This window comes from Xenopus laevis, chromosome 8S (genome assembly GCF_017654675.1).
Source record: "Xenopus laevis strain J_2021 chromosome 8S, Xenopus_laevis_v10.1, whole genome shotgun sequence".
NCBI lineage: Eukaryota > Metazoa > Chordata > Amphibia > Anura > Pipidae > Xenopus > Xenopus laevis.
The window spans coordinates 31,370,278-31,398,156 of NC_054386.1; the positions used below are offsets into that span (position 1 = coordinate 31,370,278).

The following is a 27,879-nucleotide window of genomic DNA, read 5'->3' on the forward strand; positions in this document are numbered from 1 at the left end:
ATAAATTGAGAAGGAAAAAGGTGCATTGTATGTAGGGACAAAGCCCAAACCCTTATTGAACACCAAAAGTTCGTTAGCAGGAGGATCCGTTAAACACAGTATTTATCTGCGGTTCTGCCGTATCCCCCTGCGTTTGATCACAGGATTTGGGAAGTTTTGCCAGGTCCCCTCCTTGCTTTCCGTTCCTTCTTTTTTGACCCAACTGTAAAAAAGAAACTGTGGAGCTTTGTGAGAATAGTTCAAAATCGGCTGATTGTGTTGAAGATCTGTCTGAAGTAATTGCAGAAGAGATTGCTGTGTAATCTTGTTTCTTTCCAGGTGTGTACAAGACAAAGGGGCAAATTCGCTAAAGGGCGAGTTTTCGCCTGCGAAGTCTTCGACACACTTTGCCAGCCATTACTTCGCTACCACCATGCTAATTCACTAGAATGCAAAATTGCGTCTCGGCAGCCGAATGCTGTCAAAGTTTCACTAGTGTTAATTCATCAGCGCAAGCATTTCAAAAGGAATACCCGCGACTATGAAATGGGTGAAGTATACACCTGGAAAGAAACAAGACTGTTCTACCACAAACAGCACATCTCTTCTGCAATTACTGCTTAAAGGGGATATGAACATCCTACTTAAAAGTGCTATTGGGGTGCTGAGAAAAGCCCAACACTACATGCTTTGTCTTATTCCATATCCCAAAACCCCTGGGAAAGAAGAAGCCCAGCGTGTAGAACATGTGGTTGCTTTATTTCTTTTAAATATTCCAATAGTACAAGAGGGGGGCAAGGTACAAACTGGGGAGGGGGGCACTTTGGTTATTGCACAGCTAAGTGGGGCTAGGAAGAGTCTCTGGCTGAGCACATCTCCTAGTCGGTAAAGGCACAGAGATATTCACGGGAAGGGTTCAGCTTGTCCAATTAAGTGCTCAGACCTGCCATTGCCCTCTCCAGGGGGTCGACATCCCAGTAATCAGCCTCCCAACCCAGGAACCAGCCTATGAAAGTGGGGGGCTCAAATCCTTGCTTGGTGATGGCAACTGGAGTCCTCTTGTCTCTGTTTGCAGGGTCACTCTCTATGTACTTGTAGGCTGGAATAGAGCAAAGAAATGGGATCAATGAAAAGCTGGTGCCTTTAGCTTGTGCAGTGTACATACATATAGCCACAGCTATACCCTCATACTGTACTGTCTAAGCTCTAAGGGAAACAATATGGCACCTCCTTTCATTTGTATAAATACAAATATACAGAGAAAGAATGTTCTGGGCACACAATAAGCTATACTCTCATATTGTACTGTCTAAGGTAAACAATATGGCACCTCCTCTCATATCTATAAATACAAATATACAAAGAAGGAATGTTCTGGGCCAGAAAGCCATTGTTACTCACCTGATGCTATGGCCTCTTTCTTCTCATCTTCCTGGGCTTCATTACCAACCCAGACATACACCTGAGCAAAATGAAAGTGTTGCTTTAAATAAATCATACAAACAAGGATAAACAATAAAACTTATAGATAATTCTCTGCTAGTGGATAAGCTATGGGCTCCAAAGCCATGTTAACTGGTGGAGCTGAATATGACAAAAAGAAACTGCGCACAAAAAGATGCCAACAAAATATGGGAACATCTACATTGGCAGGTGGCTATAGTTAAGGACTCGAAGAGTCTATTAGACTATGACTGGTCAAAATGACCAGATCTAGACAGATTAGGCCAAGGATCCATGGGTAGGTTGGCAATTTGAGCACCCAAGAAAATCACCTGATCCCAAGTATCCAACAGCATGACATCATCTGTGGCCAGATCATCCTGAGAGATTTCTCCTGGAACCTCCTCAATCTAGGAAACAAGTTAAAGGGTTATACAAGCAAATTAACCAGTATTTGATGGTTCTACAGAATCTTGGGCACGTGGTGAACCCACCCAGACCATCATTTCCCTAGTTCAGTCATGCCAACTTACAATGAAGCGCCCAGTCTTGTTAGAACAGGCAAACAGACGAGGAGGATGGGCGTTCAACTTGTCCTTTAGTCTTGCGGAGGTACGGTAGTCTGCTTTGCCGCCTAGTGCTCCCCAGAAGTCATCTGCAAGCAAGTTATTAGCAACAGGTCACATAAAAGGTGGCTTACAGATACAGGGCTTTTATATGGGGGAGGAGTGTTAATGGATTCACTGCCTTCGCCTCCAACAATTGCTCTGAAGCACCAGTAAGTTGCATAAACGTAATAATGCTACATAATTGTAATAACACAAGGTTCATGTACCAGTTTCCTGCCCTTCTGGTATCTCAGACGCAGAGACTCCCAAGATCTTTAGTAGTTCCTTGGCTCCATTCTTTTCCACATTAGTGGAACCTTGCCCAACCCACAGGTAGGAAGCAGAGGGTGTCGTCAGTACAAAGGCATCATTGGAGTTCAGATTGCTAGCTGTATTGTCCACCTGAAACAGACATATAGTGGTGTTTACATCTTTTTTAGCGAACATACTGCAAATATCCATAAAATAATTATGTTGGCACTCTTGAGAGCACCATGACCTTCTCAGGGCCTTTAGAACAAAGTCATTTAAAGAACTTCTTCACCTCTACTGCTCTGCTGAATCCAGAAGAGGATGTGCGGACTTGGAAGAGACGGACATTCGCATCCTTTGTCTGACCGCCTTCTCTGGAAGTTCCCCCTTTGTAGATAATCATAGGTTTTCCACCGAACAGGCTTATTAGATGGGCAGGTTCCTTGCCCTGCACGACCCGCACCTGTACGTAGAGAAAAACAAAAGTTATATTTGGGGGCTGCCTTATGTCCTGGTTACCAGAGGAGACTGCTGGGGTACAAAAACCCAACTGTAGTTCCTTTTCCTACAAGTCAATGGGAGAGTTAAAAATTACTCAAATGGTAAGTCTGGTACTAAAGCTAATCCATTTTTTTGTGAAGCTTTCCCAGTTGTGGGGGGGGGCAGATTTTTTTTCATTTATAAAGCCCTGGTACTTTACTTTGTATTAAGAAACGAGATTGGCTCAGACTGGTATTCCCCTGCTTGACATATACCTTGGGTTGTGCAAGAGTTGCCAGTAATTGCTTGGTTGATTTATAGCACAGGGCTGAGGAGGTTCTTCTATCATAAGGGGGATATTCACTAAACTGCTGCTGTCCCCACAGGGAAATAAGCATAATAGGCACACACAGAACACACAATAAAAAGGATAAATGATGGTAGGTTCACAGACCCACTAAGGGTTACAGGAGAAAACCAGTGCTTATAGAAGTCATTGCTCTCAGGGGAAAAGTAAGGAGTTGCCATAGTGCCAAGAAGCAGAGGTTGCAAGCAGGAGATTATATGTACATTACACTTTAGTGGCAGAAGTGACACACACACAGCCAATCGCAACCTCTGGCTTCCAGTTTAGGAGAAAATAAAGTTTCGTTTTTACAGAGGAGGAAGGAGCCTGCTCCTGGTTACACACACTTCTGCATGATTTGCTACCAGCTCTCCAAGCCCATATCCACACATCCAGTCTGATATGTTTAAAGGGGAAATAGACTTTCATGCAAAAATTCTCTAGCAGTAGGTTAATCTCCCAAGACCCAAAATTGCAGCAATTAAGTTGTCTGGTGCCCTCTAAACTGTCATATAGATTTCTATAGCAACCCCTCTGTTTTAGATCACTGACCCAACATTAGAGACGACTGGCACTATATAAACAGGTCACTCACACGAACCTTGCCAAAAATCATGTAACATACTGAATAAGGAACTACAGGTGGACCCTGCCCAGACAGAGGGGAAGGTGAGGGGCACATACAGAATGAGGAATCACAGATGGACCCTGCCCAGACAGAGGGGAAGGTGAGGGGCACATACAGAATGAGGAAACCACAGATGGACCCTGTCCAGACAGAGGGGAAGGTGAGGGGCACATACAGAATGAGGAACCACAGATGGACCCACCCAGAGGGGAAGGTAAGGGGCACATACAGAATGAGGAAACCACAGATGGACCCTGCCCAGACAGAGGGGAAGGTGAGGGGGACATACAGAATGAGGAAACCACAGATGGACCCTGCCCAGACAGAGGGGAAGGTGAGGGGCACATGCAGAATGATGAACCACAGATGGACCCTGCCCAGACAGAGGGGAAGGTGAGGGGCACATACAGAATGAGGAACCACAGATGGACCCTGTCCAGACAGAGGGGAGGTGAGGGGTACCTAGAGAATGAGGAACCACAGATGGACCCTGCCCAGATAGAGGGGAAGGTGATGGATACATACAGAATGAGGAACCTCAACCAACAGTAGCAAAAAACCATTTCTTAATCTTATTATTAATGCTAGTAACCAGAAAATAATGGAAATGTATATACACTGTAACAATACTTTCCATGGATCCCATAAACAAAGATACTGATTAGGAATGGAAAGGGTCAGAGTCCAGCTATAGGGAGATAGCAAGGCACTAAACAAGGGAGCTTTCCATTAATCAGTACAAAGTGCTAGTGAGCATTCACTGCAAAATCCACACTGCTAGTTGTGTTAGTGCCACACAAGACATGCCACTCCTCAAACCGCACAAACACATGCAATATACCTGCGTCCTTGAACCCTGCAGGGGAAAGATGGGCAAAGGAATAAGGGCATCTGCTAGAATCCAATGTTATTGCACTCAGACTTATATATGTATAAATTCTACTACATAGCACAGGGGTGGATACTAACCTATGCATGGACAAACTGACTGCCATTGGTCTAAAAAAGTCCTTAGAGCCACAAAACAGGGTGTTCATAGCAGGTAAGGGAAAGGGTAGAAAATTTAAATACCGATTAGATGATACTCTTAATGGCGGCCAAATTAAAGCAATGGTGCATATGTATACAAGCAGCAGATATGTTGTATTGGTATTACACACGCACAACAAGATCGGTTTGTTTGGCAAGCTTGCCATATGCAAAGAACCTGTGCAGGAATTAGCCCAAATCAGGGCTAAGCTGATCATTTGACCCTAGGGCAGATGTTCTCAAGCTCTTTTGAGACCATTAACACCATGCTCAGATAGACTCTAAAGCCCTTTTAATCCAGACCCGCTGTTGGTGCCGCCTCCAGATCTCCTGGGGGTGTCTATGTCTTTGCCACTGTGGCGGGGGGGCAGGGGGTGTGTGGGGGCCCTGAAGTAGCGATCTCGTTGGGCCCTGGACCCCCCAGTCCGACCCTGGTGGCAGTCAATATACTGTATATGGATATAGCAGGGTGGTGCTGTAAGACAGATGCACACTGTAGCGTAGAAGCAGGATATTGCCTTGTACAGGATTGGATATACCTTTATCCGGAGTCCAATGTTCAGTTCAATCTAGGCGTCATCTTCTTTCAGCATGAATACACTAATCATGTCTTGTGCAATAATTCCAGATGATATGTTATCTCACCTATAACTGACAGCCACTAAAAAGCTTTGCACCCTATGCCCGGGCCAATATCAAGTCATGGGTTCTGATCACAAGATTTTGAGCCTCGTGATTCAATTGCACATCATACATCTGGAAGCTACAATTTTACCAAAAATGGGCTCCATCACTTACTGATTGGTCAAGCAGTATCCGACCAATCAGAGTGCAGACTGGATACCATATGGCCCTCTTTCTATTGTTCCACCAGACATGCCAAATGAGCTGCAGCTGTTACTGTACATAATTATTAAATGCTTATTATTGAATGGTTCCCAAATACAGAGACCCTGTCTGACCGAAGACACCCACTTTGTGTTGCCTATGGAGTCAGCAACCAGCCAGAGAATGGGGCAGAACTTCCTACTGACCATGTCATAGCCCTAGATACAGATCTGCAGAAGGCAAAAGAGATGGTGTTCAGATGAGGGTGCCATACACCCAGCGGCTATGCCACATACCCTATGGAAATATGAATTTAGTGTCATGTTATAATTCACCTGCACTGGGCCACCACCAAGCTCCTCGTCCAGCTGGGCGCTCAGGATTGCCGAGGCGGTGATCTCGTCCTTTGTTGAATCATCCCCTTGCCTGAAATACAAGAGCCATCAATCACCCCGACTACTGGATCATTATTTCCATTCACAAAGGAAACAGTGAGGCAACAGTGGAAATAAGACAGTGCACTCCTTGGCACAGCTTGAAGCAAAGGTTACCAATTGTGCGGCCTTGTTGTGACTCATTATAAACTGCTTTCATCATCGGCAGCTCATGACTCATAAGCTTAAGATTTCCTTCCTTATTGGAATACCGTTAGTGTGCAACTACTGGCGTTAGGGTGCTATGGGCCGGTGCTCTTAAAGGAAAACTAAACCCCTCAAACAACGTAGATCTCTTTAAAAGATATTGCATAAAACAGCTCATATGTAAAACCCTGCTTCATGTAAATAAACCATTTTCATAATAATATACTTTAGTAGTATGTTCCATTGGGTAATCATAAATAGAAAAAGAGTTCTGTCTTTTGCTTCCACACTTCTTCCTGTTACAGTTAGAGCTGTAGTATTTCTGGTCAGGTGATCTCTGAGGCAACACACAAGACACAAAATGGTGGTTCAAGGCAAGAGATGTAAAAGGGCAAAATTAACTTACCTGTTTGGTAAGATTCTTTAATATGCCACTTAATTTGATTTAAACTGTTGCTCAAGTATTCATTATATAGTATATGTTTAGTTTTCCTTTAAGTTAACAGGCAAATATTCTATGCACTCAATCTTTTTCTGGCCTATCGAAATCAATAGGAAGAGGCTGCAAATCGGTTGGACATCAAAGAGTATCACCATGTGTATGGTCACCTTATAGGGGTTTATAAACGTTACTCCTACCAAGCTGCCCAATAGATATTGAAATGGTATAGATGGCACCCTTCTACCATGAATAGAAATCTATGATTAAAAAAAAAAAATATATATATATATATATATATATATATATATATATATATATATATATATATATATATATATATATATATATATATAATGATTTAATGGGCAAAATTGGCAGCTTTCAATGCCATCGCAAGGAGTCTTGTAGTGACGGATAAATCAAGTTATTATTTATGCTTTGGGATGAAAAGATATAAATGCATGGACAGTAACTCAAAACTGCATAAAAAAAAATAAAGGCGACATAAAAAAAAACCAAGCTTTTCCAAGCAACTTTGCAATATACAATTAAAAAAATATGCAGCCTTTATGATTTTTAATGGCTTCTGACAGTTCCCTAAGCCTAGCCCCCTGCTGATCTGTCTGACTACTTTGCTGAGCTGGCCGACTACCATAACTTTGTATCAACAGCCAGCTGTCAGACCGTATCCTCCAAACCCCACAATTCCCTGCACGTGATTTCAATAAGGAACGGAACATCACAGTGCAATGCATGTATGTCCTGCATGCTGTCTGTAAGATGTGAAGAAGCTGTTACAATTTCTAACATCGGTGTTTAGTGCCTCCTTCCCTGCCAGGATTTCGAATGATGCAGAAAGAGAAGAACGGTTAAACAACTGGATTAAAGCATAGAAAATGGCATTTATTTATACTTTTTGAAGAAACAGTTAACTCTGATGGATAGATTAGGGGTTTGTGCGTTATGTGGGCCTATTAATCAAGTTTTGGTTTGGAAGCCAGAGTTCCCCTTTAACAAGAAATACCCACCGCCCCTTTATGGGGGCACGGGCCAACATATTCGTCACCCTAGCAGAGAGAGAAAGCAAAAGTGGTGTGCCATCTAGTGACAGTTTGGTATAGAAACAAAATGAGTGGAATGCATGGCCTTGGCACATTTCATTGGCTCTACTTAGAATAAAAAATAGCTGCTACATACAGCAGGATTGCTTCCTGCGAAGGCAGCAGATTTTTTTCCCCCCAGTATTTTTTTGCAAGACAGCAGTTGTATTTTAAACTACTGATAAAATGAATTTGAAACAGCGCCACCTGCTGGTTATAGTGGACCAACCTGTTGCTGCCAACAATACATTTCCTGGGAAGGAGAAAGAAGATTCTTCTGTGCTCACCAATTTCACTTTCTAACCAAAGCAAATTCTGTGCAACCTCACAATTCTCAGTAAATTCATTTTCAGCAAGTCAGCCAAAATGACGAACAGGTGGTGATGTTGTGTCAGATTCATTCTACTGGCAGTTTCTTAACTTGAAAACTTTTCTCATTTGCCTATAACACTGTCCTGTAAATTAGGGAGGAACAACTCAAGATGCGGCTACTCAGACAGAACCATGAAACCATGAGAAAGCACATTTGGAGTTTTTAAAAAGCATGACAATGGCCCAGCTATTGGGGAAAAGTTGTGGTCAGTTGAAACCAAGGCAGAGCTTAATGCCCAACATTCATAAAAATGTGTGTGGTTAAAATGTACAACTGCCCACATACTACCATAGCTATAGCAGTAGTAGGTAGAAAGCGCTGGTAGCACCAAGCTGTGGAGCTGCTGTTCAAACTGTCTCCAGTTGGTGGGAAATACTGGATAACCAGTCTTATCCTGAAAAAAAAAAAAAAAGTGAACCCAAGATCAAAAAAAAAAAACAAAAAAAAAACCAAAACCCACTGGAGCAGCACAAGAACAAAAAGGTCAAATCTTCCAAGCGACTCCTCCCACACTTACCATGTGTAGATGATCTGGCCTTGTTTTCCACCAGATTTATAATGATACAAAATGATGTAGCTGTCTCCACCATAAAACTGTCCGTAATGCGATTCCAAAACGGGAACTTTCTCACAGTTTTCAATACGCCAAATCTGGGAGGAAAAAACAAAAGAATATAATGAAGAGTAAATATGTTCATGAAGTGCACGATTGCCTGCTGCCCCCTAGTGACTGAAAGTAAGAAGACTAAATGCATTGTGTGTGAGGATTATTAAAACTCACCTGTTTTTTGCCAGATCCATCATCCACCATGCCGTGCTGGGCAGCCATGGCTGGGGATTCGTGTAGAACAGTAACATCGAAAGGCACATTCTCAATTTTGGCAATGTGGTTGGGGACATAGGCAACACCCATGCCGTCAGTTGCCTCCTTGTCTCGCCAGTTCTTGAAAAACTGTTTAAACAGAGGAGTCTCGCCACTCTCTGGCAGCACTTGGACCTGCCGGAAAATAAAGGCTATTAACAGATGCTAATCCTGACACAAGAACCAGCAATGAAATATACACAAAAAGGGTAAAATAACTACAAGAGTCTACAGCAATGGTTTTCGGTTCCCTAAAGCGCCAACATTTCATCTCCTTGAAGCCCTCCATTATCTCACATAAGATAATGATTACATGTCACTGGTGTCAACAGGGAACATACTGCAGGTTGTTGAATCCTGCATTATAAACCCAGTAGAGGCTGGGACCCACCTGGGTTTGTTTTGGGTAGCCCATCTTGGAAATGAATTCAGTGGCAGTCTTCAGCGCAGCTTTCTTTTCTTCCATGTTGGCATTCTTTCCTAGAAACACAGGTTAAATGTTGTTAGTAGGCACCCATGGGTGCATCTGAGATGATAGATTTCAAAAGTCTGGTCGCTAGGGTCCAAATTATCCTAGTAACCATGCATTGATTGGAATAAGAGACTGGAATCTAAATAGGAGAGGGCCTGAATAGAAGAAAGAAGAGTTATAAAAAGTAGCAACAACAATACAATTGTAGCCCCACAGAACATTAGATGGGGTCAGTGATCCTCATTTAAAAGCTGGAGTCAGTTGGGCCTTCGAATTCATGAAAAAGTTGCTTAGAATTGGCTATTCTATAACATACTATAAGTTAACTTAAAGGTTAGCCACCCCCTTAATAACCCAACAACAGACTCTCCATTCAGATCCACTAATCCGTTTGCCTACACGAATACAAACCTTTCCATGCAAAGATCTTTCCATCAGAGCCATGATCTAGTACAAAACAGTCATCGGAGTTGAGAGCTGACTGGGAGAATGGGTTTTGATCTGCCACTAGAGACACGGACATGGCACCCTTACCATCAGAGACCTTGTAAGGCAGAAAAATAGTGATTATGTCCATACAGGAAGCTTCAGATTCACTTTTACCCATTTAGCTACTAAAAAAGGAAGGGGGGGGGTACCATCAGATCACTGGTGACAAACTTTTAACTTAATAAAGATAAAAAAGACCCAACATGGAGACTCCAGATCACAGAATTTTCTACAGAGGTCTGTGTTGTGCTCTTGGTCGTGTTTATGCTTAAATACATCACTTATTCTGGGGAGCAATAAACCTTGAAAAAAACTTCCATGCGTTTATTTGCAATTTCATATCCTATACATGTGCCTTACTACACCCATTATCACTTTTCTTCCTATCCTTCACTGGATAACACCCCAATAAATCAGCCAGACATAGGTGGAGAGGCTGGCTATTGAAAGAAATCTATGTATGTATAATTGCAAATGCCAACTTGGTGGTATATATGTACTGGGGGTATCCTGGAGGGGTTGAACTTGATGAGCTATCCGAATTAAACCATTAACTATGTATAATAATTATGCAATGCACTGCAGTCAAATACAGGGCCAATTTCAATTATAATACCCTAGAGCACACGTCAGGATAAATACAGAGCCAATTCAATGTAGAATACCCCAGAGCCCACGACAAGATGAATACAGGGCCAATTCCATGTATAATACCCCAGAATACACGGCAAAATAATTACAGGGCCAATTTCATGTATAATACCCTAGAGCCCACAGCAGGATAAATATAGAGCCAATTCAATGTAGAATACCCCAGAATACACGGTAGGATAAATACATGTATAATGGAACTATATTTATCCCTCCATGTGTTCTGTGGTTATCATATTAAGAACAGACACTATATTTATCCTGCCCAGTCTCTGTAGAATACCCCACAACACATGGAAGGATACATAAAGTGCCAATTCAAAATGCCACCTGTTGATTTTTACCGGTACTGCAACTTGTAAATACTATTTTTAAATGAGAAAAGACTTGATAGCATGAATAACAATATAATTATTCAACAATGAACCCATCTGTAGGAAATGCATCAATGTTGGCAGAGGAAGGCTACATTAAAAACAAGTCATACAGCCAGAGGTGACCTGTTGAGATAGAACATAGCCTAGTTTGTCTATGAGTCTTCCCTTACAAAGAAGGAACAACACCTGATGTGTAGCCCGTGAGACACCCCCTAGCATTAAGATGGGTTCAGGAATATGCTTGCTTAAGACATTTACCTTATAAAGCTTTGCAAGTTTCCTGTTGGAAGCATCTGCCTTAATATCATCCGATGGTCCCTCTGGCAAATCTGGCTTCTCTCCCAGAACCTAGGAGAAATCACAACAGCAGGAGAGTTGAACCGATGCTGCCACGTTGTTGCTTAATAAACTCATTATTGAGCAAAAGGGGGGGGGGGTAGAAACATCATGTAGTCATCTCAAGACAAAAGTGGTGTAGGTAAAGGAAATGAACCATAAACTGTGTAGATATTGTTCTAGGATGTATCCTTACAAACTCTCCACCAGGGGGCACCAGGCCCAGATTTGTGGAAAAGCCACCAAGGCTCGGGCCTAGGGCGGCAGCATGAAGCCCAACCACACCCACATTGGTTCAGAAAGTCTGGGGCTGATCATGAGATACATTAGGTTTTTTAATTTCCCATTGCAATCCCCAGTACTCCCAACCTGATGATGAAAATTTGAGCATGTGCACAAATTAAGGGGAGGGGACAGGGGGTGACAAACGGCAGCAGACCTAGGGGCGCCAGCTATGTAAATCCGGCCCTGGGGGGGGGGGAAACACCAACCAGCTGAAGGAACTGCCTTTTTAAATAGTATTTGCTAGTGACATACCCAAGTTTATTCCCAGCTCTGAGGCCACGGGCCCTGCACAGCAATAGGATAATTAGCTATAAAATGAGATGAGACTTGACACCTTTATTGGGATTTATTAATTAGTGCATCACCTTGCAGTCACGGCTGCTGCTCACTAACTTTAGCTACTGCCTCAAGTGCATGTGTCCATTTATATGGGACAGACAGGAATATAAACATTATCCAGAGTCTAATGCAGATAGAGCTGTACCCATTGTCCCATCACTGTTTCCCCCTTTGCTAGGATGAGAGAAGTCATGCACACCATAAAGGTCTGGTTTAGGGCCCCCCCATCCCTTTTGAAACAATTTTAACAATATAACTTATAGCGTCGCCCATCCTCCTCAGAGCCACATCCCACAGTGTTTTTGCGGTAACACTTCCAACCAATTGAGGCATGTGCTCTCTGGAAGCCAAAAGAAACCCCAAACTCTCCAACTATGCAAGCCGCAGCTGCACGTCTCTTGTTTACAGCACTGAAGCCCAGAACATTTTTCCCCCCATCCTATTTCTGTAATCCGAGCAGTAAAATATATATAAATAAATATACTTGGCTGCAGGAAAAAGCACAAAAATGACAAAATGAGTTCAAGATGTAGAAGTTTTTTTTTTTAGCCTGTGGAAAAAACCCAGATGCATAATTGATAGTATTTGGAGATTACAGATGGGGGCTGGGGTGCGTCAGCTCAAGACTTGAAGCCAGAGGGAAACAGGGTTCTCACAATTAGCATCAAACAGAACAGCTTTAATTAAAAGGGGCACTAAACGTGACAATTTTTAGAGTTCCAAAGGTGGTAAAAAAAAAAAAAAAGTGTATCTGGCACAGTATAAACTGGAGCTGGCAATTACCATGACCATGAAAACTGCCACACGGTTGACATCACAGTAAAGATATCACAATTAAAACTGCCCATATGGGACAATGAAAACCCTTCCCCATCGGAGGGACATATAGTGGCATAAACAAGCACCTCAATCATTTTCTCTCGCTCCATCCCTTCTTCCACCACATAAACCTTGGCTCTTCCGCTCCTTTCATTGTCCCTGATATCCTTGGCAACGGCGGTGGCTTTCAGTTTCTCAAATCGGTTGGATTTCGATCCGCACCATTGGTAAATCTCCTGTAAATAAATAATGCAGCAGTTAAAGCGGTCCTCCCAATGGTCTTAATGCACTCATACATCGACAGAGACCACTCTTCATTTTTTGGCTCAGTTAGCAGGAGCTGAGCAGTCATGGAGGGATCCATTTCCTTGGTACTCGTGTGATTAATTTGGCTTTCCTTTCAGCAAACCACAGAAGTCCTAGGGCCCCCCCTTTTTAATTTCAGACAGAAAATACTTACACCCCCAAGATCAAGAATAAAGCAGTCGCCTTGATTGAAGCTGTCCCAGCCCACCGGAACCTCGGTGGCTCTGACAACCCGGCGGCCTTTCACCTGGAGGAGTCGTTTGATGTCCACCTCATTTGGTACCACGTGTGTGAAACCTGAGGCCACACCTCCTGCCTTAAATCAAAGAACAGTATGAGGGTTGATCCGTGGATTCTTATATTCAGGTCAGCTTATCCGATTTAGATTTGTCTTTAAAGTAGGGGTTGGTGAAAGAATGCTCTGGGCACACAAGTCTCATCAGGCCCCCTATGTCCCTGGGGCCCCCTGCAGTCACAGGGCCTGCTTCCTCTGTAGTTATGCCCCTGCGCCCACCAGTATGTATACATACAATTATACAGCAAAGTTCTGTTTTGGAGACAATAAACCATCGAAAGCATTAAGGTAGCCCCACTATTCTTCTTAAGATTACGGTCTATCTTCCTACCTTGTATTTGATGCCAGGCTTAAAATAACCTACGAACGTTGAAGACTCATATCCTTGCACTTCCCGGTTCTGAATGGGCTTTCCTCCCAGATGATCATCCATTTGTACTGTGAATATGGCAGCTGATCCACTTTCATCCTGAGTGCACTCATCCCCTAAGAGGAACAAAACAAATCCAACATGAAAGATACCCTAACATTGTAGTCAGAACATCTATACATGGCCTTCTAATCCAGCAGGGCGTTTCCCATCCTTAAACAAAAACCAACTATGCCCAGAGTTTTGGGGCACTGCCCTGTTTACTCCCTTTTTAGCCCAAAAGCTGACATTTGGGGTAAACCAACATTCTGAGTTCTGACGGTCAATGAGAATCACAACTTGCAGCAACTTGTGATAAAAATTTGTGGGGGATGATCGGTTTTGGTGTATGCAATCCATTGGTTTATGAGCCTATCCCAACAGAGGTAAAACAAACAACAGCTACTTATTCAGCAGCAGCGCAGAGATACACAGCTCATATTGCTATGTATTTGCATCCAGGAACACAAAGCTTTTATTTCCCAGCCATGCTTCCTCTTTTTATAGCAATAAAGATAGGTGGCTGTCTCTACTCAAAAATAAAAAGGGAAGTTAAGGTGCTTACCCAGCCAGTAGTGAAGATCATACTGTAGGTTCCCAGAGCTAGTCTTAATGGTGTTCAGTACAAGGTAGGCGTCCCCAGTGAAAAATGAACCATATTGATTTTTAGGAACAGGCACCAAATTAAATTTCTCCACTCTCCATACTTGGAGTCCCGGGCCCTTTCCGGCTTTCTCGAACTCTGGATGGTCAACCATTTCTGAAGGCTGGATGGGAAGGGAGAAAGCACACTAAGCGTTTAGTCCTTCTAATTTCCCATTTCTGAACCTTGGATACATAAATGTTGTTAAACCACTACTCAGCATGCTTTGACTTAATAATGGGAGTTGTAGTCCAGCAAACATCTGTTAAGAAAGAAGGTTATAATGTCAACACAGATTTTAACTCGAGAATGCTATGAAACCGAAAGCACTGTACAAAGGGCTGGTGGCTGGATCCCCTGTACAGTTGAGCTTACAGTTCAAGAGGACCTTTACTGCTACAGAGGAAGCAGACCCTGCGACTGGGGGGGGGCAGGAGGTATAGGGGGCCCCATGAGACCAAAATAATGGCCAATTTTAACATATATTGGTAAAACAGGGCAACCTCTGGATATGTTGGGGGCCCCAAAATTAATTTGCTGTGGGGCCCAGTAACATCTAGTTACACTGCTGAGTGCCACAATATGGTGGTATGGGGGCTGGAGAGAATGGGTTAAAACCTACTACAACACATTAAAAAAAAAGTCAAGCTGCCCTGTGTAAAAGTAGGGTTCACAATCACATTAGTATAGGTTGTTTTTGCCTTAGGAATAAAAGCAAATGCTTAATTAAGAATGGAAGCTGCCATAATCGAAAAGCTTGAGAGAACATGCTCAAACTCCACAGAATTAAATATTAAGGTCAATGGCATATTAGATTGTCATAGCCCTCTCAGGGAGAATGCTCCTGTATTAGTTACCAAGCAATTCCTACCTGCAGGGACCAAAATGCCAGTTTCTTTAGGCTCAGTGATTTTAATAACCCCATGATTAGTAAGAACACTGTACCTTTAAACATGGTTCCCCAAATGCTGCCAGACAACAACTCCCATCCCAACATTTTAGGTCAAGAAATACTGGAATTTGTAGTCCAGCAACACATCTAGGCAACTGAGGTTAAAGGAAACTCCACTCAAAAATGTTTTATTCCCCCCCCCCCCGATAGAAACTGTAATTATAAGCAACTCTCTAATATACATCCATTATAAACATACAATCATTTTAAAGTTATGCGTCAAAGTAAATGCTATTGAAAGGGGTCTCTGTATGGTCATTTCTAAGCTTTGACCTGGAGGCTCTGACATTCGCAACAGTATAACAGAAGCAGCTGATTTAGAGACCTGTCTGTGCAACATTGTTTCAAAAGTCAGAGCTAGAGAAATGGCCGGACAGACACAGCTGTCAATAGTAATAACATTTATAGAACTACTGTAAAACCATTGGAAATATTTAATTAATGTATATTAGAAAGTTGCTTAGAATTCGATTTTCTTTCATTATCAAAAAGGCAGTTATTGGGCGAAATTGCCCTTTAAGAAACAGGACTGTGATTAGAGCTGTGCCTCCAGATATAAGCAGCAGAAACCCCACTGAAGAGTAATGGCAAAAGCAGCCGGTCTAGTGCTTTTCATGCTCACATTCCAACTGTTATCCACTGAGCCAAAACAACTGCAGAGTCGATGTAACACTACACCGCAGCCATTTACAGGCCGGGTGCTTGTACAGCGAATCTGTTGTACACACAACAATGGCAGCGATTATCTGGGCATTGTCCTGGATATTTCACAGGGAATAATAAAATCTGATGGGCGGCATTGAACCAGATCCATTTCAGACAGACAGTGACTGGTAACAGGGGTTAAGCTCTGCAACGCTTGATTCAACATTAATCCCAAGGAAAATATACTTGTTGACTTTGCGCCATACATTTTAACTCTACCTCTCCTTGCCCTTTAACAGACTTTGTTAAACACTAAATCTATTATTTGTGAGTAAAATTAGGTGACACACACCCTGGCCTCCACCCATGTATACTTGTGGTTTGTTAAAGGGGAACTCCATTGAATAATGTCATTCTACATTATCAATATACATTGATTAAAAGTTATGTGTAAATGTAATGGATACAAAGGAGGTAAGAAACAGAGGGGAAAGTTAGGGTTTCAGAAAGAAGCTTTTGGGGTGATGCAGGGAGATTGGGTTGAAAATGCCAGGGAGTCTGATCCCGTGCAGGGTTGTTAATCTGCCTGCCACACTGAGGAGCACAGAAAGAAACCAGTCTGGGACCATGAACAATTATACAGATTCCCCAGAGGAACAGAAAATAATTTTGAATTGTTTGTGCTCACGGGGACACAGGTTCCAGCAGGTCGACTTTGCTTAAAGGCAGAAACACATCTTTATTTCCTCTCTTCCACCTCTAGTTTACCCTCCTTATTGCTTTCCAAAGCCAGAGGGCTGTACGGTAATCTCTATGGGCAGTATTTTAGCAGCCGTATGCCAACAGCCAGAACATGAACTATGGCACATGTGTCATATTTTCCCCCACTGGTCAAAATGCCCATGTCCAGGCTGTTTCATGCCTGCCCCTATGCCCCACAAACTTCAGCCTAAAAATGCACTTTAATTTTTTTTTTTGGGACCTGATAAAGTAAATATTAAAGACCAACTGAAACGTTGCTTAGAACAGATCCACCTGTAACACAGGATTTATGTAAAGATGAATTTTCCCTTTAACAATACAGGTTGTGCCATGGTGTGGGAATTGGGAAGTAGTAGTAGGTAAGACATTTCTCACGATCATTAAAAATTTCATATCTATTAGAAAAACACACACACACACCAATATGGATTCAGCTAATAGCCGTGAGCCACCAGCAACTATAATGCAGCTTGAATTCAGATATTTCAGCCAATGTTCACCCTCTGGAAAAGGGTTATTTCCGTCTCCTGCTTTTACCCAATGATCACTAATTTAGTCACTCTCACACCTAGTCAAAGGGCCAGAAGAAGGGGGTTGTACCAAGGAGGCGATTTCGCATACAGTTGGTACCATCACCAGCCGAAGGAAAAACGTTAAAGCTGTGATATTTATATACCTGAAGGGGGACGGGAAAGCAGATGCATGTATAGTAGGGATGTGCCAAATCCAGGATTTGGCCAAGATTCAGCCTTTTTCTGCAGGATTTGGATTCAACTGAATACCAACTGCCTTGCCCAACCTAATTTGAAAAAAATTCAAATATTTTTCTATTTTCCTAATTTGCATATGAAAATTAGAATTAAGATTCGGTTTGGTATCCAGCCAAATCTGTCACAAAGGATCCTAAAATAGTGGATTCGGTGCATCGCTAATGATTGCTGAAACCCCCAGATCACTATCTTGAAAGAAAATTATCCCTTGAAAACATCAGTGGCTCCTAGGTATAATCACCTGTCAAGAAAGTGCCCCCAACACCTGTCTATGTAGCTACAGAATGCTGCCTAGGTAACAACAATGCTCCGAATTGTCCCATGAGCAAGCAGAGAGGCAGAGGAGATTAACGGATGATTACTCTTGTTAAAGCTTATTTATAAAGCACCAAAACATCCCTCAGCGCTGTAAGGAGAAGACAAACCGTATGATAGAGAAACAAAACAATTACAATCAGGGCAGCCATCAAGGGGGGGACGGACAGGTGGGAGAGTTGTAGGCGGCCCGAGGGTAAGGGGGGCCCCGTATAATGCCACACTTACTTGATTAGCCGGGCCCCCCATCTTTCTGAGAGCTGCTGACTTCGGGAAGGCATGGACGTTTAAGGGGCCCTGGCCACCAATTTTCTTATGTGTGGAGGGGGGGCCCTGGCCACCAATTTTTTTTTCTCATGTGGGGTCCTAGCCACCAATATTTTTTAATGGGGGGGCCCTGTCCACAAATGTTTTTTTATGGGGGGCTTTGACCACCAATATCTTTTTATTTACATGTGGGAACCCTAGCCAATATTTTTTTTGTTTTTTTACGGTGTGGTGGGGAGGGCGGACCTGTAGGTGAGGCTTGCGGTGGGCGCAGGAAATTTTGTCGTATGGGGCCCTGTGATTTCAGATGGCGGTCCTGATTACAATAGTGGAGACAAGAGCTCAGTCAGCCCTGCCCATGAGAGTCTACAATGTAAGTGATTACAGGTAATAACTTCACTAGCAGGTAATATCAAGGTTCCCTCAAATCCCTCAAAGTTTGGCACCAGTCGATAACTCGAGTGCCAGTGGCACTGCACTTACTCGGTATGCAACACAACACACACAATGAACAAAACTAGTAAATGGGCACAACATCTCAGCAACATAAGAGTTACTGATGCTGCCCTGGGATTATAGAGGTTGTGAGACAACTGGGCAGGAGGCCAACCCAGGGAACTTTAATGGGCTGCACGAGAGATAAGGGTGACTTTATCTCAGGAATGACAATTGCACTACAGGAGATATCTAGCTGCTCTACCCCAAGTGGGAGCTTGCATGAGATTGGAGAGGAACACTGTAGAAAAGAAATGAAGCAGAGTACATCACGCTAGCATGTCTCATAAGTTCCAGTGAACCCCTACCAGGATAGAGTTAGGTGGCATCCACTATTTACACAAGAAGATTGGGAAGATCAAGGTCCCTAGAGAAAAGTAGAAAAGCGCAACTATACACTTGTTTTCTGCATTTTTATAATAAGAGGAACTAACAAGGTTGAGAAGTTGCAAAAGAAGAGGAAGAATGTGTCTTGCTCAAGTCTTTGCTCAGGTGGTAACTCATTCACTCGGACTGCCCAAGAGAAAAACCACAAGCGTTTGCCTGAGAATTCTATGACAGTTTATAGAGACCATATATTATATGTTCCGCTTTTTGCCGTTAATATTGCCAAGAGGAAATCTCTCTGAAGCATGCGAGTAATCAGCTAACAGATACGAGCAGATGAATATTGTCCTGTATGCCTGTCCGATGACCAGAGCACTGGCACGGGAGTTGATTGCATTGCCTGGGCACTGGGTGTCAGTAGGAGCCAAGAAGTGAGCAAAAGCAGAGGAGGTGGGGGGCAACGCATGAAGCAGGCTTGCCTAGGGGTGCCCACACTAGAAATCCACTTGGTATAATACTGATTGGATCTTTATAAGATTTGGTGCAAACACTTTCATGCAGGGCATTATAGAGCTGATATCATTCCAGAACTGGGTAAAGTAGTATTGCTGACCAAGGCAACATTGCCTGGGCTAGCGCCACCCCACCCCCCCGCCTAGCATCATTCTCTTCATCCCTGACCCAGTGGAGCTTAAAATCTAAAAGGCATCTATCACACTCCCATCAGCCTTTGACCCAGTGGAGTTTACTACCTAAGGTCCCAATAACATGCCCATCAGCCCCTGACACAGTGGAGCTTACAATCTAAGGCATCACACTCCTATCTACCTCTGACCCAGTGGAATTTATTATCCAAGGTCCCTATCACATGCCCATCAGCCCTTGACTCAGTGGAGCTCACAATCTAAGGGTATGGGCACACCTGGCGATTCAGGGAGATTTAGTCGCCTGGCGACTAATCATCTCTTCTTTGGGGTGACTAATCTCCTCAGATGGCTTCCCCCTGTCTTCCGCCGGCTGCGGCATGGCGCATGCGGTGCTTCATATTCCAAAGTCGCCCGAAGTTTCCTCGTGAGGCATCTATCAAATTCCCATCAGCCTTTGACCCAGTGGAGCTTATTTTCTAAGGTTACTGATGGGAGAATCTGTCCCATTTCTCTCCGCCAAAGTATTCAAATTTTTGCGAAAAAAATTTGCAGATGGCAAAATGCAGAATTTCACAGTAAATCCATGCCTGGCAAAAAATTCGCTCATCCCTATCTAAGGTCCCCATCACATTGCCATAGGCCCCTTTCCCAGTGGAGTGCCTATCACATTCTCACACACAGTTGCTTCTGCCTATATGTTTTGGAGTGTGGGGGGGAACCCCAGGTAGACATGGGGAGAACATATAAATCTGCATTCTGTACTATGAATGTAATCTAAAAGTTACACAATTTACACACACTTGTTTGCCTTGCAGGTAGGGTGTCAGTGACACACTAAACTGTTTGATGACGTTTTAGTAGGGAAGTTTGACAAAAGGGCGTGAGACATGACAATTGCGTGGTAAAACCAACTGTGAAAAGGCTGTGAGCAGACATATCAGAGCAGAGAGGTTGAGAGTTGAAGCGAGTTCCCCGGGCAAAGAAAAACAACACAGGAATTATCACAAACATCAATGTTACACAGTTTCATGAACTTAAGAGTCACTAAAACCACCAATTAGGGACCAGATCCCAGTTCAACTATCTGAGCACGAGGTTGAGAATGGCCTATTTGGACATTCAGGTGGCACGCCAAATGGTACCAATCTAGTTTCAATCCCCTTGTCCGACAACATCTTTACCTATACTGTCGTTTATAATCTGCCCTACTGCTGTTAAGCTCTGGCTCCCACAGTGTTTAAAAGCAGCCATTCAACAGGAAAACATGTGCAGCTTCCCGTTATCCATCCAACACTGACAATCTGTTTCCATGCTCACTCTATCAGATTAACATATACACTGCCAGATACTTAGTTGGAGGAGTCACTTCCTTCTCTGGGTATTTATTTACTTATAGGGGAAGCTGTAGTAGTAGTATTTTCTAAGGCCACTAGGATCTGTGTTCTAGCTGCATGTCTTTGCAAAAACCAAGGGAAATAACATGCCAGTTCCCCTTTCTATTTAAATTTGTATTCGCTTTAGTGGATATATTTCATACCTATTTAGTGGATAGATTTCATACCTATTTCTCTTAGCTAGAAGTACAGTAATGGGATCCATTATTATCGAAAACCCATTATCCAGAAAACTCCAAATTACGAAATGTCCATCTCCCATACACTCCATTTTAACCATATAATCAAAATATTGATTTCTAGTAGACAAGGTAAGTAAATCAAAATTACGGAAAGATCTGTTATCCGGAAAATCTCAGGTCCCGGGCATTCTGCATAACAGGTCTCATACCTGTATATATTGTATCAATGCTGGACTGCAACTCCCACAATAACAGATTTTAATCAGACTGCCTGCCCACATACAGCCTTGGCTCTCACAATAACATACAATTGGAAACGTTGTACCAGTAAAAAGATTTGTACCTTTGCAGATGGTCAGTTGGACTCCGGGTTATAGGTACTGACCTTGCAGCAATGGTTCTTATAGCCCTCTGACCCAACACCTAGGCCTCAGTGGTTCCCTACAACCTTCAGGTCTCAGGTGAGTAATTTAGCAGATGACTAATGACCTCACCTGGTTAGCGACATCAGGGAAGCCCTGGTCATCTCTTTATATTTAAATCCCTTAAAGGGGTTGTTCACCTTTAAACTAACTTTTAGTATGATGTAGAGAGGGATATTCTGAGACAATTTGCATATGGTTTTAATTTTCTATAATTTGTGGTTTTTGAGTTATTCAGCTTTTTATTCAGCAGCTCTCCAGTTTGCAATTTCAGCAATCTGGTGGCTATGGTCTAAATTACCCTAGCAACCATGCATTGAGTTGACTAAGAGAATATAAATAGGAGAGGGCTTGAATAGAAAGATAAGTCATAAAAAGTAACAATAACAACACATTTGTAGCATTACAGAGCATTTGTTTTTAGATGTGGTCAGTGACCCCCATTTGAAAGCTGGAAAGAGTCAGAAAAAGAAAGCAAATAATTAAAAAACAATAAAAAGATAAATAATGAAGACCAATTTAAAAATTGCTTAGAACAAGCCATTCTATAACATACTAAAAGTTAACTTAAAGGGTGGTTCACTTTTAAGTTAGCCTTTAGTATTGGGCAGCATTTTCTAATGCAATAGGCCTGATGTGGGGCTGCACAGATCTCATCACAGCATGCATCACTCGTGACTGTTAAAGGTGTACCGCTTTTAAGGTAGAAGGTATGTGGGAGCTGCCATATACACAACCACACAGCTTTCATACAAATGCCCTAGGAAGGGTTGAAGGAGAATAGAAAAGCGCACACACCGGTGGTACACAGCAAACTCCAGCAGTGTTCGTGTTCCCCATGGCTAGCAGCTACTCATGCCAGTCGGCCAGGGACCTTTTGCATCTGTGGTTTGCCGAAAGCAGTGCTTTTCAGGAACTCTCTCTTGCCACTAGCTGGCCACACCATCCATGTGCCAACTAACCTCTGGGGAGCCGACCTACTCCAGCATGCAGCAAAACAAAAGCAAGTGGGTGGAAAAACAAAACCAAGGCCATCAAACTCGCTCACCGGGCTGCCAAAGACTATAAATCCCAGAATTCCACGGCAAGCTGCAGCTGCTGGACAAGAATTGTACAGGTATGGGACCTATTATCCAGAATGCTCAATACTTGGGGCTTTCCAGATAATGGATCTTTCTGTAATTTAGATCTTCATACCTTAATGCTCAGGGCACACAGGTAGATTAGGGGGGTTTATCTCCTCTACTTCAGAATCTCCCAGAACTGCCTCCCCGCAGGCTAAAATGTAAATCGCCGGCGGGATGGCCCTCGGATTGCTTCGTTTTCCGAAGTTGACTGAAGTTTCCTCTAAGGCAACTTCGGGTGACTTTGGAAAACAAATTGCTCCGAGCGCCTTCCTGCCGGCGATTTTCATTATTGTCGAGGAAGGCAGTTTGGGGAGATTGGTCTCCCCGAATCTGCCTGTGTGCCCTGACCCTAAGTCTACTAGAAAATTAAGTAAACCTGAAATAAACACAATAGGCTGATTTTGCTTCCCATAAGGTTAATTATATCTTAGTTGGGATCAAATGACTGTTTTATATTATTACAGAGAAAAAGGAAATAGTTTTTAAACATTTGGATTATTTGGATAAAATTGAGCCTATGGGAGACGGCCTTTCCGTAATATGGAGCTTTCTGGCTAATGGGTTTCCGGATAACGGATCCCATACCTGTAGTTTGCAACAGCTGGAGAGCAGCGAGTTGGAAACCCATAGTGCAGTTAACCAAAAGGGTCAATTAAAGAAAGTGAATTAATTTAAATGTATTAATGGTGAAAGAATGCTAACTATTGTTAATGGCATGTAAAAACAATGTAGCTATACCCTCCTCCCCAAAAATTCACTGTTACATAACGGTCTTTCATTTCTGGCATGTTGGTGTCCCTGGATGGGACTCTGCAGCAGTAGAATCAGAATCTGGCTTTCATCAGAATTACTGCTGTTGGCTACTTAATGGTGATTGCTGATTGGTTGATATAGTTGTTTTTATGAACTGTTCATAACTTTTTTGTACCCAACGGTGAGACGTTGCAGTGTGAGATGGAATTTAATTAAGAAATAACTGGTTCTTGTAAGGCATGTACATACAAGGGTTTCATCCTACAATGCCTGCAGTGCATCTTATCATGCACCAAGATTATACCTATACTTATACCTATTACACTTTTTTTAAGTGTCCCTCATGCCCCTCTATCTATACATGCCCTAAAGGACAAGCAAAGGTAGAATATAATTTTTGGGGGTGCCATATTGTTAGTTACCCCTAGTGAGTTGGGCAGGGGGAGAGGAAAGGTTGGAGGTGCAACATCCGGTAATTACAATTTTTTCAGAAAATACATTTCCAGGATTACAATTTATATTTACATATGGAAATATGGTGTTACTTATGGCTTATTCCTGCAGACTTTTCCCTTTGTATTTACCTTCTGTCTTTGGCGGTCATTGACCCCGGCAGCCAAAAAAATGTACTGTTCTGTTAGACTAAAATGTTATTGTTGCTTTGTATTTCTATTCAGGCCTCTCCTTTTTATCTTCCAGTGTCTCGTTTGCGTCACTTCCTGGTTGCTAGACCCTAGCAACACTACACTAGACCCTAGCAACCAGAAAGCTGCTGACATTTAAACTGGACAACAAACTGAAGAAACAAAGCTCATGCAAGAAATGTGAGTATCTGAGTATAGGTGAGAATTTAAAGGTAACTACAGAGGAAGGAGACCCTGCAGCTTCAAGGGGGGGGGGGCTGGCAGTATAGGGGGCCCATGAGGCCCTAATTAATGAGCAATTTCAATATATACTGGTAAAACAGGACAACCTCCGGATATTTAAGGGGCCCTAAATGTAATTTGTTGTGGGGCCCAGTAACGTCATCTAGTTAAAGCCACTGAAAGGTAAATTAGCCCTTTAATATGTATTTGGTTGATTCCCACGCTGAGTAGACTGAATGCAGATACATTGCTCTTCTTGTCTTTGTCTTATGGCGGCCGTGAATTGCGCAGATGTTTATGTGTGAACATAGGAAACTGAACATTTCCTGTCGACCAAGGAATAGGTTTCCTTTCATCCTGCAGCTTCTGAATTTGCAAGATGGGCAAAGGATTGGGGCACCCCTTTGTGCAACATTTCAAGGTAATTTTCAAATATGCAAGTGTTTGGGTTTTAGGGCATTAAAAAAATCATTACTAAAGGGGTGCAGACACAATTAAAATTATATTATAGTTTCTGCTGTGCCACATTCAGGGCCCAATATACAAATGTCCTAAAATTGGGTTGATGCATGCTTGGCAGCAGGTTCCTGTTTGTCAAGTCAATGGGTTGAAACAAAAGACCATGTAACAGTGTATTCTGGCTGTTTATTTTTATTGAAATGCATTCTCAGTGGAATCCAAAAATAAACAGTTTTATTGTAAGTTAAACTGGCCCTTCCTGCTGAATCATGCAGCAGATGTGTTAGAGGAAGGGGTTAATAAATGCAGCTAGCTTTGAGGGTATCATACTAAAGGCCAAGTGCATGGGGGTTAGAAGAAGGAGTGCATGTCAGACTGCAAGCCAAGCCGCATGCATGTATATGCACAGTCACACAGAGTGTTCTTGGTCTCTATGCAGTGCAAGCCAAATGCAGCATCTTGCTGGATGGGGGGGGGGTATGAAAATAGGGAACCTACTACCCACCGCAAATGTTTCCCTACTGATTTAAATGGGTGGAGCCACTTAAATGGGAGGAGCCAGGGATCACCTTGCCACAAACACTTAATCCACAGCCACTCATAGGGCACTGCAGAAAAAGTCAAGAGCAACTTCAAATAAAGGTGGCCATAGACGTAGAGATCCGCTCATTTGGCGATGTCGCCAAACAAGCGGATCCCTCCCCAATATTCCCACATTGAAGTGGGGGGACATCGGGCTGATCCAATCGTGGGCCCTCGTATAAGAGTGGGCCTGTCTCCCTTTTCATTTGTCTCTGTCAGTACAAACCATCATAGCTTTGCAAAAATCCCATTTAATATCCCCGGATCAAGTAATGTCAAGCACCTGTGCCTCAAGCAATACAATAACTATTACAACTCGTCAGCTGAACCACTAAGGAAGGTAGAGTTGCCACTGGTCTACTATTGTAAGGCTACTATATAATCCAAAATAAATTCGGGGTAAAAACTGTTTGGGTTAGCAGCTGCCATATGAAGAACTGCTTTTAGGCTGGGAAATAAAGACCTCACAAGAAACAGGAAGTTGGAGTAGTCGTAGTTTACCCTGTTTGGCAATGTAAGTATATTCAGCACAAGCCCTATTTATTGCTATTCATATTCATTGCCCTTTTCATTCATGGTATATGAACTCTTAAGGCATATAGCACATGGTGTGTTTTGACAGCCTTGGACAGAAAACATCACAACTCCCCCATAGATATATATATATATATATGGAAAGTGCTGCCTAGCTGGTTGCTAAGGAGTCACTGACCATAGAAACCAGATGCCATTGTTCCACTTTGGCTTGAACCAGTCTAGAAGCCATTTGCAGACAATGTGGCAAAAGATAAGTTCTTCTCCAGGCCTACAGTGTCTGTAGGCCGACAGAACTGTCAGAACCGACAGTGTAAAGAATATAAACAGATAGATAGCAACTGAATATACAAATAACATTAAAGCCATTTGTAATAAATGTATAGTGGAAAGTAGTTTAGGATTACATTTTCTTATATTAGGCAAAAAAAAATGCTTTTGGTGGAGTTCCCTAATTAATTTACCTTAAAGGCACAATTATAAAGGACCTATTTGTACAGCTGAGATGACTGATCCACCCACTCCACTGTTAATACTGTTAATAATAAAAGAAAACCTCTGGCTGGTTCCTTACGAAGTACAGAAAGCCTGATCACCTGTTGAAAGTCAAGAGCTTCTGCAGCAGCTCAGACACTTTAATACCAAATGCTTCCTTTGTTCAGCTAGCAGGTTTCTGAGACCTTACATAAGGGTGGCACGGATGAGATTGGAGTGTCAGCAGTGAGTGGCAGAACAGTTAAATGATCAACAGAGGAGCATGGGAAGTCAGGAGTGAGTGTCAGCTCTGCTTCCCAAAAGATCTGTGCAGCTGGCTATGAGTGCAAATCAGTGGGCAGATTCCAGGCTGCCCAGCAGCACATAAAATGCTCACCCAGACTCCCCAAGCCCTCAGTGATCTCCCAGAGCCCACGCAATTCTGCTATCCGCTCCAAGCAGCACTGTCAGTCATTTCATGTCTATATAAGGGCCAGGGGCTGGGCAACAAGGAAATGGGCATATTCTGCATGAAAATGCATTTGCTGTATCATGAAGGGGTTAAGTAAATGAGATCTTGCAGGAGTAGGGGGCATGCATGTACCCCTCCTGTATATGTTAGTGCATGCATGACTTATAAGAGGGGTTACCAGCAAGATTTGCCTTGTAACCCCTCTGGATGCAGGAGATGGAAGGGTTAAGCTGGGGAGGGGATGCAAATGTATGGCAATGCATAGGGTGAGCCAGTGACAATGCCAGGAGACGGAGGCCTAGCTTTTGCAGGAAAGGCTAGCAGCACTTACCTGATGGGTCACAGGCACAAAGCACAGGAGCTGGGGGCCCTATCTTCCTGCTCAGAAGAAAGAGAAGCGAATGAGCCTGCAAAGCTGCTTACAAGAACAGAAAGCTCAGCCACAAGGCCACCACCCTCTCTGATTAATCAGCTTTTGCCCCACCTACTGGCACTTGCTGGCACTGCACACTGAGGGGCGGGGTGGTAGGCAGCTCTGAACAAAGTGTAAATCAAAGCTGTAGGGAATTCCTAAGGCTGTCAGCAACAAAAACACTCTGAACAAAGTAATCAAAGATTTGAGTTGAAAAAATGTTGTTTATTGGAACCTAGTACATTAGTTAAGAGGTGTGTGCTTTAATTCTTCATTCATTGAATGGTGATCAAAATTTTAAGGCATACAGAAATGAAATGTTTAGCCAGTTGAAGGGGATGTAAAGGCAAAAAAATAAAATCCCATTTTTACTTTCTTTAATGAAAAAGAAATCTATCTCCAATATACTTTAATTAAAAATGTGTAAATCTGACTGTACTCCGTGAAATGTCACTTTAGTTTTACTTGCTCTGACAGCTGCAGATAGGAAACTTCAGACGGTCCTTAACTGCTCTGCAGGGAAACAATCATAATTTCAAATGGCAAGGGAGAGCCCGGGCAAGGGAGAGACCCTCTCCCCCACCTTACTTCCCTGACCTCAAGCAGCTTTGTTTGTTTCCCTGTAAGGGTGGTGGCAGATGTGACGATTC

The 27,879-nt window shown here is 42.8% G+C and overlaps 1 protein-coding gene across 5 annotated transcripts; it reads right to left on the reverse strand.

Moving 5' to 3' along the window:
- Positions 1–717: 717 nt before the first annotated feature.
- gsn.S (gelsolin S homeolog) lies at positions 718–27,289 on the reverse strand. 5 transcript variants are annotated; one of them, XM_018231895.2, is made up of 19 exons: positions 27,149–27,248; positions 22,349–22,527; positions 14,295–14,496; positions 13,652–13,806; positions 13,180–13,341; positions 12,806–12,955; positions 11,199–11,288; positions 9,835–9,967; positions 9,343–9,431; positions 8,871–9,086; positions 8,607–8,740; positions 5,929–6,019; positions 4,578–4,592; positions 2,575–2,745; positions 2,258–2,432; positions 1,956–2,077; positions 1,755–1,832; positions 1,381–1,441; positions 718–1,078 (listed from the first exon to the last, which is right to left on the reverse strand). In XM_018231895.2, exons 2-19 carry the CDS (start codon positions 22,388–22,390, stop codon positions 909–911), a joined length of 2,256 nt encoding a protein of 751 aa, XP_018087384.1. In that variant the 5' UTR covers positions 22,391–22,527; positions 27,149–27,248; the 3' UTR covers positions 718–908.
- Positions 27,290–27,879: the final 590 nt, after the last annotated feature.

Coding starts and splice junctions, on each gene's coding strand:
- gsn.S (XM_018231895.2), bottom strand. CDS start 22,390: ATGGGGAACACGAACACTGCTGGAGTTTGCTGTGTACCACCG. Junction 9,432..9,834: donor AAAGATCTTTGCATGGAAAG/GTTTGTATTCGT, acceptor CTGTGTTTCTAG/GAAAGAATGCCAACATGGAA. Junction 1,442..1,754: donor TGTTGGATACTTGGGATCAG/GTGATTTTCTTG, acceptor CATTTTGCTCAG/GTGTATGTCTGGGTTGGTAA.